This window comes from Somniosus microcephalus, chromosome 23 (genome assembly GCF_052327205.1).
Source record: "Somniosus microcephalus isolate GS21.2 chromosome 23, FLI_Smic_1.0, whole genome shotgun sequence".
Taxonomy (NCBI): domain Eukaryota; kingdom Metazoa; phylum Chordata; class Chondrichthyes; order Squaliformes; family Somniosidae; genus Somniosus; species Somniosus microcephalus.
The window spans coordinates 19,349,494-19,362,135 of record NC_141009.1 but is presented as its reverse complement, the minus strand read 5'-3'; the positions used below and the strand labels follow the sequence as shown (position 1 = coordinate 19,362,135).

Here is a 12,642-nt window from a genome sequence, read left to right as displayed (position 1 = left end):
GGAATAACTTAAAAATTGTGGGATGAATACAAAATAAAAATTAGGGGTTGACTTGTCGGTAGGAGGTAGGATTATTACCAATGAACAAATGGCAATCTAGATACAATATCCTTGAAGATTATTAGGGAAAGCATTATACAGAAAACTCTCGTTTAAACGGCACCTAAATATCTGGAATTCTCTATTAACCGGCAAAATTCATACTCCGAAAACAACACCTCAATAACCGGAAATGTTGCCGAGTCCGAATCTCCCGCGATGGCCAAGTTAGTCAATGGGGGTAGTTCTATAAACTGCCACTACTCGGCTTCTTGGCGCTGTCGGAAGTATAATTACTGTATACTGCACATTTCTTGATTTTTTTATTTTTGCTTGTTAAAAATAGCCTCGGTAGATAACCCGCTCCATCATCCAGAATTTTTAATCAACCGGCACCATCCCGGTCCCGTCAGTGCTGGATACCAAAGAGTTTCCTGTATGTGATAACTATAATATTTTGAAAAGGCTGCTTTAAGAGCTTGCATATGGAATCAGCCTGAAAATTACCTTTGTGATGCATTCTGTTCTGTGTAGTCTCATCCTTTCTACTCCATGCATAGATTTCAAAAGTTGAGAAGGAGCAGCTCCACCAGCAATTGGCACAGAAGATCCAGCTGATTAACCAATTGCGTCAGGAGACTGAGAAAGTGGAGCAGCAGATGGAAAGACAGTGGAAGGAGATGGAAAAAAAGCAGCACGAGATTGATGATCTAGAAAAGGTCCTGGACTCTATTGATCCCAAAGACCCTCGACATGTGAGTAGAAATTAAAAAGAGAACCAATATAGACATCTTGCCTTTAATGATCAAGTTACCAGGGTTTTCATTTCCCTTCGCTTACAGTGGGGGAGGGAAGGAGAGAAGTAATTGGAACTGAGATTGAACCTTTTTCTGCTCTAGATGCACAACGTCACACTTAGCAACCCAGACAATGGACAAAACTCATTGTAGTTTCCGCTCTTGTATTTAATAGTCCGGGCTGTCCAGAGAATATGATCCAAAATAATACCAAACTACATAGCCTGACCATTTAAGAACCTAGTCACCTAACTGGTATAAATTTGTACATTCAATTAACTAGAAGCAAAACCTACTTTACTGATTGAATATTTTGAAGCTGTTGCATTGTATAAAGAACTGAATATTTAAAAGAGAAAGTAGTGATTTGAGCTAATTTTTGTGTATGCAGGCCACCTTAGCAAGCTTAAATAAAATGCTACTTGTGTAGTGTAAACCTGTGCTGTTGTCATATTTCTTTCATGAAGTTTGCAACAATTTTGTAAAGGGGACACATATAAAACTGATGCAGTTCAACAAGGAATTTAATTTTAATTGTCAAATAAAAAAGCAGACTTCAAACGTACTTTCACAGCAGTAATAATTCAGGCGGAAGCTTTTAATGAAGTACAGACTTAAACTTAAACGTTAAAAATACTCCCTGAAATGACTAAAGGAAACTAGTGTGAGTACTGTCTGTTTCTGAGAAATGCTGTTTTGCTAAAAGGAAGAGTGAATCTTAACAAATATTTGATCTAATCACAGCTAAAATCATTGGAAATTGCTTGGCATATGTAATACCTGTCAATATCCAAGACAGAATGGGTAACCCATTTTTAAAAAGATCTAGTTTATTGCATATTAGCTCTGTGAATTAAGCCATTGTAAATGGACATAGTCTCTTCACAGACATAAATCATAGTAGCTTGGAAGTCCTTTTCTAAGTCAAGTCACAGATTGTGTTCAAAGGTTGATTTTTCTATTCTGTAAAAATAAATGAGTAAATATGAATGCTGCATGTTCTATCTGCATTAGTTGTAATTTCTAATGTGATAACGGCACTGGTTTTTAAACAAATGTTTTTATTTGTATAAGTGCTGTAGTGTAAATGCAGTATAGAACCACTTACAATGGGCCAGATTTTGCTGAAAAATAATGGCGTCTGAACAACGCACGCCGTAAATAATGCGCAAATCTGCCAGCAACTTGTAACAAGGAAGAGATAACCTGTGAAATGTGAATCACCAAGTTGCTGGACGATTTGCGCCGCTTTGCCGTTGACTGCATGAAAACGGCATCTTGCGCTTAACCTCCCCATGATGTTGCTGCATTTGCACATTAATTGGCCATTAAGCTCACCACAGAAAGATAAATCAATTAATAGCGTAAGTACCCTTTTAACGACATGCTAATTGTTAATATATGGGATATAATGTTGGAAAGTGTGAGGTTATGCACTTTGGCAGAAAAAATCAAAGAGCAAGTTATTATCTAAATGGAAAGAAACTGCAAAGTGCTACAATACAAAGGGATCTGGGGGTCCTGGTGCATGAAACACAGAAGGTTAGTATGCAGGTACAGCAGGTGATCAGGAAGGCCAATGGAATCTTGGCTTTTATTGCAAGGGGGATGGAGTATAAAAGCAGGGAAGTCTTGCTTCAGTTATACAGGGTACTGGTGAGGCCACACCTGGAATACTGTGTGCAGTTTTGGTTTCCATATTTAAGAAAAGATATACAGTACTTGCTCTCGAGGCAGTTCAGAGAAGGTTCACACGGTTGATTCCGGAGATGAGGGGGGTTGACTTATGAGGAAAGGTTGAGTAGGTTGGGCCTCTACTCATTGGAATTCAGAAGAATGAGAGGCGATCTTATCGAAACATATAAGATTGTGAGGGGGCTTGATCGGGTGGATGCGGGGAGGATGTTTCCACTGATGGGTGAGACTAGAACTAGGGGGCATAATCTTAGAATAAGGGGCTGCCCTTTCAAAACTAAGATGAGGAGAAACTTCTTCACTCAGAGGGTGGTGAATCTATGGAATTTGCTACCTCAGAGAGCTGTGGAAGCTGCGACATTAAATAAATTTAAAACGGAGATAGACAGTTTCCTAGCTGATAAGGGAATTAGGGGTTACGGGGAGCGGGCAGGGAAGTGGACATGAGTCTAGGTTCGGATCAGCCATGATCCTATTGAATGGCGGAGCAGGCCCGAGGGGCCGTATGGCCTACTCCTGCTCCTACTTCTTATGTTCCTATGTTAATGACTGCCAATCAACCTCCCTTACCCAGAAAGTGAGTAATTACATGTGTGGAGTCTCATTCCTTCAGATTGTGAATTGTTTTAGGAGATTTTAAAAATATCTTATTTTAATTTATATTTTTTTCTAACTTTTTCTGTCTTTTTTCTCCCACTCAATCCAATCTTTTTTTTCCCTCTGGCTGAAATTTTCTGGGGTCCATGCAGGCACGATCAATCGCGGGTCTGGTGGGAAATTTGAAAAAAGTCGGAGTGGGTCGGGAACCCGCTGTCATCCCACCCCCACGCGCCTGTCACTTGGTGCACTCATGTCTGGTGGCGCTGCGCCCTCGGAGGCTGGAGACTCCTCTAAGGAATTGTCTTGCTCTTCCTCCCTCCTGGGCAGTGGGGTGGGGGTGCTCTTGATGGACCTTTGGGAGAGTAAAGAGATGAGTTAGATATGCCATATGAAGAATGGGTGCACATACCATTATGTACATGATGACCATTCAGTGGCTGATGACATTAGTCCCCTTATGAGTGACTGATGCATGCCATGTAGCTGTATGATATGTAATTCTGTCACCAGGTTGCTGCGATGTCCCCCCCCTCCCCCCGTCTCCCAACCCCAGCTGCTCGGCCACTCCTGAGACTCCCAATGCAGCCTCCTCTGCTGTTGAGGGCCGCAAATGATGGAAGCGCACCTCCATTTCTCTCCCTCTCCCTCTTACTGTGCGCTCTCTTCTGCAAGGAGGGAAAAAGAGGTTGAGTGAGGGTGATGGAATGAGTGTAAGGAATCGATGGGGAGTAGGGTTGGGAAGGCAGAGTGATGGGGATGAGAGGCACAGCAGGATGAAGTTGAGTGTGGCTTTGTACTCCCCTATCATTGAAACGTTTGCGGCACTGCACCCAGGTCCTCCTGAACACATCCCTGCTGTTGGCTCCTCTGCAATTTGGAGCCAGGCTCTTTTTGTCTCCTGAGGAGGTCTCTTCCGCTCATTGGAAGGGAAGAGGACCTCCCTGCGTGCTCTGACTCCCTCCACAAGGATACAGAGGGAGTCATCGGAGGACCTGGGTGCAGCCCTCTGCCTCTGTGCAGCCATCTCTCCAACTGTTTGGAACAATGGAAACCTCCAGTGTGCTGCCTGCACACTCCCAGATGAACCTTCAAATGCAATGTGGCCATGGCTCCTTTAAATATACTGGCTAAAAACCCGTCATGGACGACGTCATTTAATTGGGCCGGCTTAATAGGCCTCATTATCTTAGTCATTTTCTGCAGCGGGATGGAAGCAGCAACGGGGTCGTGACCTGCCACGTCGACTGCCCACACCCGACCCGCCCAGGTACTGAAAATTCCGGCCTTTATTTCTCTTTCTGTACCTGGTTTGACATTTACTTCACCCACTCTAATTCACCCTCCTTCTCAATCCTTCCTCTGTTTATTTCTCAATCCTTTAATCTCATTGGTTAAGGAGATGCACTGTTGTTCACCAAGGTCCCAGATCCCCTGTTGCCCTCGCTGCACTGTTATCAGCTCACACTTCCAGCAACTTTGTGGGCAAAGAATTTTAAAACCTAAATGTGCACGAATAAGTCTGTCTAACTAACGGGCTCGCCTTGAGATGCCCTGTTCCAGCAAAATCTCGCCTATTATTTTATGTCTAACTGAAAATTGTACAGCATGGGAAAAACGTATTTGTGTTTTTATGTTTTGATATAAGGATTTCTTTTTCTAACACAAAAATATTTCATATAATTTTGATGACTTTCGTGAAGGAACTGTAGAAAAAGGTTTGGTGCTTTGACTTGTTACGTATTTGATATGGCTTTGATGTTTGTATGCCAGGTTTGAAATTAAAAACCTAGGCTAACTAAAATTGTAATTCTTAATATACATAATGTACATTCGATATCTGGGAATGATTGTCAGGCAGTAATTGCACTGTAGTTCAGGCTATCTCATAAACTGCAGGAGTGATGCTTGAGCAGTTTACAGCCATGATCATTACTCTCAGATCACGAGATACAGATGAATGGGGCCATTCAATCCACCTATCCAGGATAAAAGATCCACATTCCATCCCATTATGTTGTCCAGCTGACTCTTGAATTGAGGTACTACGCTACCTGGAAGACTATTCCAAGCGTTTCTTTTTGTTAATTAAGTTCTTCCTGTTTTAAGTTGTGTCCCTTTGTTCCAACATCCTGGCATACCTTGAAGTAGTGCTCTGGATTAACCTTACATTTAATATCTTGTAAGTTCCTTTCAAGGATATGAAGCCCAGTATTTTCAATCCTTCCTCACAACTTCAGGAAGGATGTGAAGGTTTGGGAGAGACTATAGAAGAAATTTGCTAGAATGGCTCCAGGGATGAGAGATTACAGTTACGTGGATAGACTGGAGAAGCTGGGGTTGTTCTCCTTAGAGCAGAGAAGGCTAAGAAGAGATTTGATAGAGGTGTTTAAAATCATGAAAGGTGTAGATAGAGAAACTGTTTCCAATGGCTGAAGGGTCGCTAACCAGAGGGCACAGATTTAAGGTGATTGGCAAAAGAACCAGAGGCGACATGAGGAGTGACTAGTGGTTAGGATTTGGAATGCACGGATAGGGTGGTGGATACAGATTCAGTAGTAGCCTTCAAAAGGGGATTGGATAAATACTTGAAGGAGAAAACATTGCAGGGGTATGGGAAAGAGCCGGGGAGTGGAACTAACTGGATTGCTCTTCGAAAGAGCCAGCGCAGACTCAATGGGCCGAATGGCCTCCTTCTGTGCTGTACTATTCTATGATTCTATAACTCAATCCTAGACACTATGGATCAGCCTTGTGGCTCATCTCAGTGAGCCACTTACATGGCTTGAGTGTTTCTCCTGTGTCTTGATTAACAAAACTGAACACCGTACTCGAGGAGTGACCATGGTACTGTCCAGTTTTAACGGGATTTTTTTGACTTCTGCCCAAATAAACTAACAATATAATTAAACATTCTATTTGCTTTTGAGATTGGGACAGGTCGGATGGACCAGTTGGTCTTTTCCTACACCTTTTTATTATATTTGTATTACTACTTGTATGCATACCAACCATCTATGTTTTACACAAACAGAGAGTTTTTAAAGGCACTGTAGTGGGAACTATTGTGAGATCAGGAGATCTCATCACAGTATGCACTGGCATTCAGAATTAAAGCAGTAGCAATGACAGGAGGTAGGAGCCCTTGAGCAGTGAAGAGGCAAGTTCAAGAGAGGCTAGAGCAAAGGCCGAGAGTGCTATTGGAGGAGGAAGGGAAGAGTGGAGAACCTGAGAACAGTAGAGATGAGAGGAGTGGGGAGCCCAAGTACACGGTTGGAAAGGTGGGAGATGACAGTGCCAGTGTGAGCTGGGTGAAGAGTACGGGGGCGATAGCATGAATTAAAAGGGGAGGGGGAACGAACACTAATGAACTGGTGTGGTTTGAAGGGAAAAGTGTCTCTCTGAACTGGGGAGGTGTTTGAGGGAGAGTGCTTTTTGTGACTAGGATTTATTGGAGGGTGAGTGCCTCTGTGAACTGGGGGGCTACAAGACGAGAGCATGTGAGAACAATGAAGGGGTGAGTGTATGTGAAACGGGAGACAGTGGGAGGGGGTACAGTGTCTCTGTGAACTGATAAGTTGGAGTGTCTCTGTGAAGGGGGAGAGTGACTGTTGAGGTAGCTTTAGCGAAAATAATTTGTCAATTGCAAAGTAAAAAAGTGTTCAAAATTAGCCAAAATAAACAATTTTTTATGCAAAAATTCAAAATTTTCTGGGGGAGCATGCTCCAGTCCCTCGTCGTAATGTATCACTAGTTGGCATGGGCCATTATTTGGAATGAGTGTACAATTCTAAATTTGTACAAGCCTTGGCCCTGACTACGTTCAATTAGACTGCTTTCAAATTCCCTTATTGCTATTGGGCTTTACTTTTTTAAAAAGGGCAAAAAAATTCAATGCCTTGTTCATTATAGAATCTAAAATTCTAGAAGATGCATCAAAAAAGTGTCAAAATTAACATTTTTTAAGGGGTCATGCCCCAGACCCACCAGAATTCCCCCCCGGGTTTTCATGTACTTCTTTCCCTGCCCCCCCCCCCCCCCCCCCCCCCTCACCAGTACTAGTGACGGTCTGTTGGGTACACCTCCAGCATAACTTGCAAGCCTGTGTCCCACTGCACTTTCAACAGCAACTCAGATTTGCATAGTGCATTTAACGTAAAAACATCACATGGTACCTGTTGGGATCTGGAACGCTCTACCTGAAAAGGTGATTGAAGCGGATTCCATAAATAATTTTAAAAGGGAGTTGAACAGGTACTTGAGGATGAGGAACTTACAGGCTTAACGAACAAAAAGCGGGGATGTGGGATTAAGCACAATTGCTCTTTCAAAGAGCCAGCACAGGCATGATGGGCTGAATGGCCTGCTTCTGTGCTGTACGTTTCTATAATCCTACTTCACCAAAAAGGTTAATGAATACAGATGCCAGGCCAAAAGGAAGAGTATAATTACTGCTTTTCGCCCAGGAGAGGCTTGTATTCAGGCCGTTTTGGAGAGCTTTTTTTTGAAGCGGTTTGTCAGCTTTAACCATCATTCTAGTTTGACGTGTATCCACCTAGCATTCTTTTATTTTTCATAATTTATATGTAGAATTCTTGGAGGCCAGTATTACTTTGTTTTTGATACTGCTTTTTGATCAAGACACTCGAGTTGATTTGTGATGATATCCTTGCTGAAGGATTAATTATTGAGAAATAATCATTGCACATTTATCCAGTGTTAACTTGCCATTTATTACTGAAAGGGGGTCATATATTGTGAATAATTAGTTTGGCATACTGAATTGTAAAATGTTTGTACCTGATGGGGTGGTATTGTACGTGACAATGCTATCCTTTCACCCTGGAATCTCGGTTTAAATCCACCCCAGTTTGATGGGTTGAAAGTCTGTGTTCATACTATGTGTCAGCTGCTGAAGTATTGCATTTCCAGCATCCGCAGTATTTTGCTATTGTATTGCATTACATCCCCGGCTTTGAAAATTCATACCATTCATTGTGAAGACCATTAGATTCAATGGCACTTCTGTATTCAGCATCTTCCCATCCCACAATAGCACTTATGCAGTGTTGTTTCACTAGTTAATAGAAACTATACCACAAAATTGCACTGTCCACGGTCAATGGAAAACGTCATGACATCTGAATAATTTTAAACTGAGGTTTTTGGCATGCAAATTAGAAACTTCAGACTCCCCTAATTGTTCTCTGTACTTTAGCTCAACAAAGAAAAAAAATACATTGGTGATGTTAAATTCGTTGGTAAGAGCAATTATGATGACTAATGAACAAGTCTGCTTAATAGCATAGTAATTATGCTGGTTGTGTTGTCTGTACTGATCTGTGATGACCATAAAAAGATAACATTTTAGCATTTTTTAAAACTGCACTTGAAGACTGGTGTGCAAATCTTTGTGCTTTTGCTGAGACCTGGATTGTCACAACTGGTCAGTGAAAGAGTTAAATGCTAGCAATGCAGAATGAATGGAGGAGATAGCTTTGGGGCATTTTTTGTTGGTCTCAACAAAGTGCTGCTGTGTTCCATAGGCTTTAAAATGCAGAAGTTGTGATGTAACTCAATAGTGTCGACAGCTGTGGGCCTAGCTCTAGCTTTTCCTTGTGAATCCAGTCTATTTGTGCAGTATTATTTTTAAATGTAGCTAATCTAATGTGCAAAAATGTTATCAATAGTAAAATGGTTTGAAAACTAATGAGTATTTTTTTAAAACACTTATTTCTAGAAGAGTGACTGAGTTGTTGATGTGAATAGTCATGTTAAAGCTCACAATTTGGGCCCGAGGCCTATTCTTCCTGATCAGTTCACAAAGTCCAATCATTCTTTGGAATCGTGCCAAGTAGCACAGAGAATAATTAGGATAAGCTGCTGCATGCATTAATTGATTATATAGTTGTTCAATTATTATGTGGCACGTTGATGATTTGTACTGTACCTTGTTAAGACTGCAGAGACTTAACCAGCATTTCAGTTGATCTCATGTGTGAAACATTCTTGGTCTGGTTTGTATGCCTTTGTGGCAGGCAGTTAGCAGTACTGTGGGCTGTAGTATTTCACAACTAGGAGTGCTGCCTCTGGGGAGATTAGAGAGGCAGTTAGATCAGCTACTTTTGATTGGCTGCACAAAGCACTTCCTGTGTTGTGATTTGAAGCATGTGGCATAATTGCAATTCTCCGGAAAACGAACAGGCTGATCTCTATCATACTCGTACAGTAATGTTGTAAAAGAAGTGAACGAAGAAGCTCTGACTAAAGTTTTAAGAAGTGTCTTGAAGCTGCAAGGGCTGGAAGTCGGCAAAATCAATGTGAGTAATGAGAACAGGAAGTTTGAGGGGAAGGGAGCTGGCTGAGGCATTTGACTTGCTATTCATTTGTACACAGTAGAGGAACTTACTTTATATATAATTACAAACTTTTAAAATTTATCTGTAGCAGATTCACAAAGCTGAATATAAAGGATTGTTTTGGAGTTCTATAAAATATCAATACATTTATAGTATAGACGCCTGTTCCTGTTTACCAGCTACGTATTTAATTGGTTTCTTTATGCATCTACTCACAAGCTGTGCATAGTGTTTTATGTGGAGATCACATCACCCGTAATACATGATTTTTATTGTGCTTCTGGGTTATTTATAGTGAAAGGAACTGAAAATGCATGGCCGCTGGTGTAGTTGTATACCAGTTTTTAGTTAGATATTGTATTTGATAGGCATACGATAACACAATACAATATAAATTCCAGTTTAGAGTTTTAACACTTTTAACCTTTCAAGTACTGATTTGTTTTTTGTAGCTTACAAATGGTGTGACTTTGTTGTGTATTAGTTGTATTTGTGTATATAAAGTTATTTTTTTTGTACATCTCTAATGCTGGAAAATTGTGGCTTTAGAAGTTAAGTATAGAACCAAAGAACAATTCCAGAATTCTTTGAACAAGCTAGTAAAAAAAAATCAAGTTTTTCAAAATAAAATGATAGTTGCTAATACAATCTACACAGCTTGAATATTCAAGTGCACTCATTTTTAAATATTGAATTCTAATGCTCCAACTATTTTCAAGAAATCTGACTTCTTTAACATGATCTTAGTTTAGGAACACAGCAACATCTGCTTGTAGGCATTCAGTGATTGGTCGTAGTTCAACCTCCGATAAGGCCAATAACAAAAGACAAAAATTAAATATTGAGGAATCAAACAATCACCACATAGAGCTTGTGGAACAGTCACAACGGCTTAGAGGTTTCACCAAAAAACACAGTTGTCACAGATAAGAACAGAAAGGGAAGTATTAAAGGTAGAACAAAATATCATGATTAGGTTGACATCGATGAACTTCACAGGTTTAATTCTTGCAGTTTATTGCAGCTGAGATTAGGTCGGATCAAGTCAGCTCTCAGCTGATGCCAGAGGTTGGGTTGGGTCTAGGCTGACAGAAGGGGTAGGTCAAATCTTGGCTGACAGCAGGATTCGGGTCAGGTCTGGGCTAATGGCGATGTTTAGATCATCGGAGGTCGGGCCGAGCCCGGGCCGAAGATGGAGGTCGGGCCGAGCCTGGGCCGACGGCAAGAGTTGGGCCCAGTTTGGTTTGGGTTGACAGTATTAGACATGTCTGTGTTGTCAGCAGGAGTTGGTTTGCATCTGGGCTGACTGCAGGAGTTGTGTCATGTCCTACTGATTCAGGAGGCAGGTTGGGTCTGGGCTAACAGTAGCAGTTAGGTTAACAAGGGGATGTGGCCACATCCTCAATGCCCCAGTTTGTATGATGGACCTTTTTTAAATCAAGTTTTGCCTCTCTGCTGCTAGAAAGACAAACTATTCACAAAGTTTGCTAGAAATGTGCCAATCCAGCTGCTTATGAAGGGTGAAAGCAGTGTTATTACAGATGGGTCCTGATAAGCCAATTTATACTCATTAATGGTGATGGATTCAAATTGGATGGCAACTTTTGAAGTGAATCACTAGGCACAACCTTGCAGATTTTGATTCATTAATTCATACCAAATAAGGGTTATTAATAACTCTGTGAAAAGAGGAAAATATAGACCTATGTAAATGCGCTGAGACAGTCATGTCTTGATTGCATGAATTTGGAATCTGTACCCCATAAAATATTCAGATAAGCTATTATTAGAACTCTTTGTTACACAGCTCAGTAAAAGCTGAACACATGGCTGAATGCACACAGTCTAAAGGAAATATGGCTCTGTTTAAATTATTTGAGTTTTAGCAGTCTATTTTGATTTTAGTGCTGTGCCATTTTAGAAGAAGTTGGGGGAGGGGAGAAGAAAGCACCAAAGCCCTTTAGAATAACTGGTTCTGAAGAGGAAGCATATGAATCGTATCCCAAATTATCACTACACAAAATCCTTAATTATTTTATTATCTATTTAATTTACAACGTACTTAAATGTACACCCCATGGAACATTAAAAGCCAATATCTGTCTCTTCCCACTTCAATCACAGACCAGCAAGTTCTGTTAATTGCTACTTTATACAGTAAAAATGGTTTTGTTAAGGTAGGTTTGTGCATCTAGTTAACTGCATACATGAGCGCTAGATTAATGTTCTCATTCTTCTTGTACATTTTGTAAATACAAATTTATTCACTCCGGTCACTTTAACCTAATTATTTACTAACCACATTACTTTACCTGTCCTAAACTGTTGAATTATTGTAAATATGAAACAGCAGGAGTGGCATTTTCCGACGGGCAGTACCTGGGAATGGTGATACTGTTGGTGATATCTGGAGTTTAGATCTGGTGGTAGTGGTAAAAATACAATTGGCGGGCATTTTCTACTTTTCAGGTGCGGGCAGGGAAATGGTCATAGCATAACATAACAGATAAGCTCCCTTTTTGTTTAAATTGTGTGTAACACATTACATTGGTTACTGTATCCACCAGTTGCCCACTGGAAGAGCTGAGACAAAATGCCACTGTGGATATTTTTAGAATATATATAAATGACAAAATTTACACCTGAGAGGAAGTTCAAACTTCGAGTGAAATTCATGCCTTGATATCTGAATAAGTTTCTGCGCAATGGAATACTTTGTCCATACTTCACTCCATATCCGTGTGTGCTCAGAAAAGTATACAACAACTTGTGAAAATATGTTGTGTAGTTAAAGGAACACTTTGGGGAAGGTTCACAAAAAACACATATGAGCCGTGGTCAAGTCTCTGACACTAGCTTGGGTAAGAAATTGAGTTTAAATCTGTTGGCATTTTATATTTGAATGTCTAATTTGCACACAACTATCCTGCATGCCAGGATGGTTGCAGGCATACACTGTTCCTGTGCTCATTTTTACACCACTGATGTTGGGATGCTGGATGTTAAATCTGCACTGCCCTAGCTTCAGCACTGAACTAGCTGTTGAATTGAAATAAAATGTTGTTCTGCATCTGTTCATATTGCCCTTTTAGTCGACAGTTCTTCTAATTTTTCATGAAATTATGAAATGATTACAGGCCATTTTCAAGCAACGT

General features: G+C 40.7%; 1 protein-coding gene and 1 long non-coding RNA gene across 5 annotated transcripts in view; one reads left to right on the top strand and one right to left on the bottom strand.

Annotated features, from left to right (window-relative positions):
- cntrl (centriolin) overlaps nucleotides 1–12,642 on the top strand; it is a 121,865-nt gene that overhangs the window by 31,854 nt on the left and 77,369 nt on the right. For all 4 annotated transcript variants that reach the window (XM_085965555.1, XM_085965554.1, XM_085965556.1 and 1 more), the window contains exon 11: nucleotides 600–794. In XM_085965555.1, the coding sequence (XP_085821681.1) occupies nucleotides 600–794 (195 nt within the window). The remainder of the gene's footprint in view (nucleotides 1–599; nucleotides 795–12,642) is intronic.
- On the bottom strand, nucleotides 1,343–9,215 carry LOC147101716 (uncharacterized). Its single transcript, XR_015073345.1, has 2 exons — nucleotides 9,079–9,215; nucleotides 1,343–3,483 (listed from the first exon to the last, which is right to left on the bottom strand). It is a non-coding gene; the product is annotated as an uncharacterized LOC147101716 (long non-coding RNA).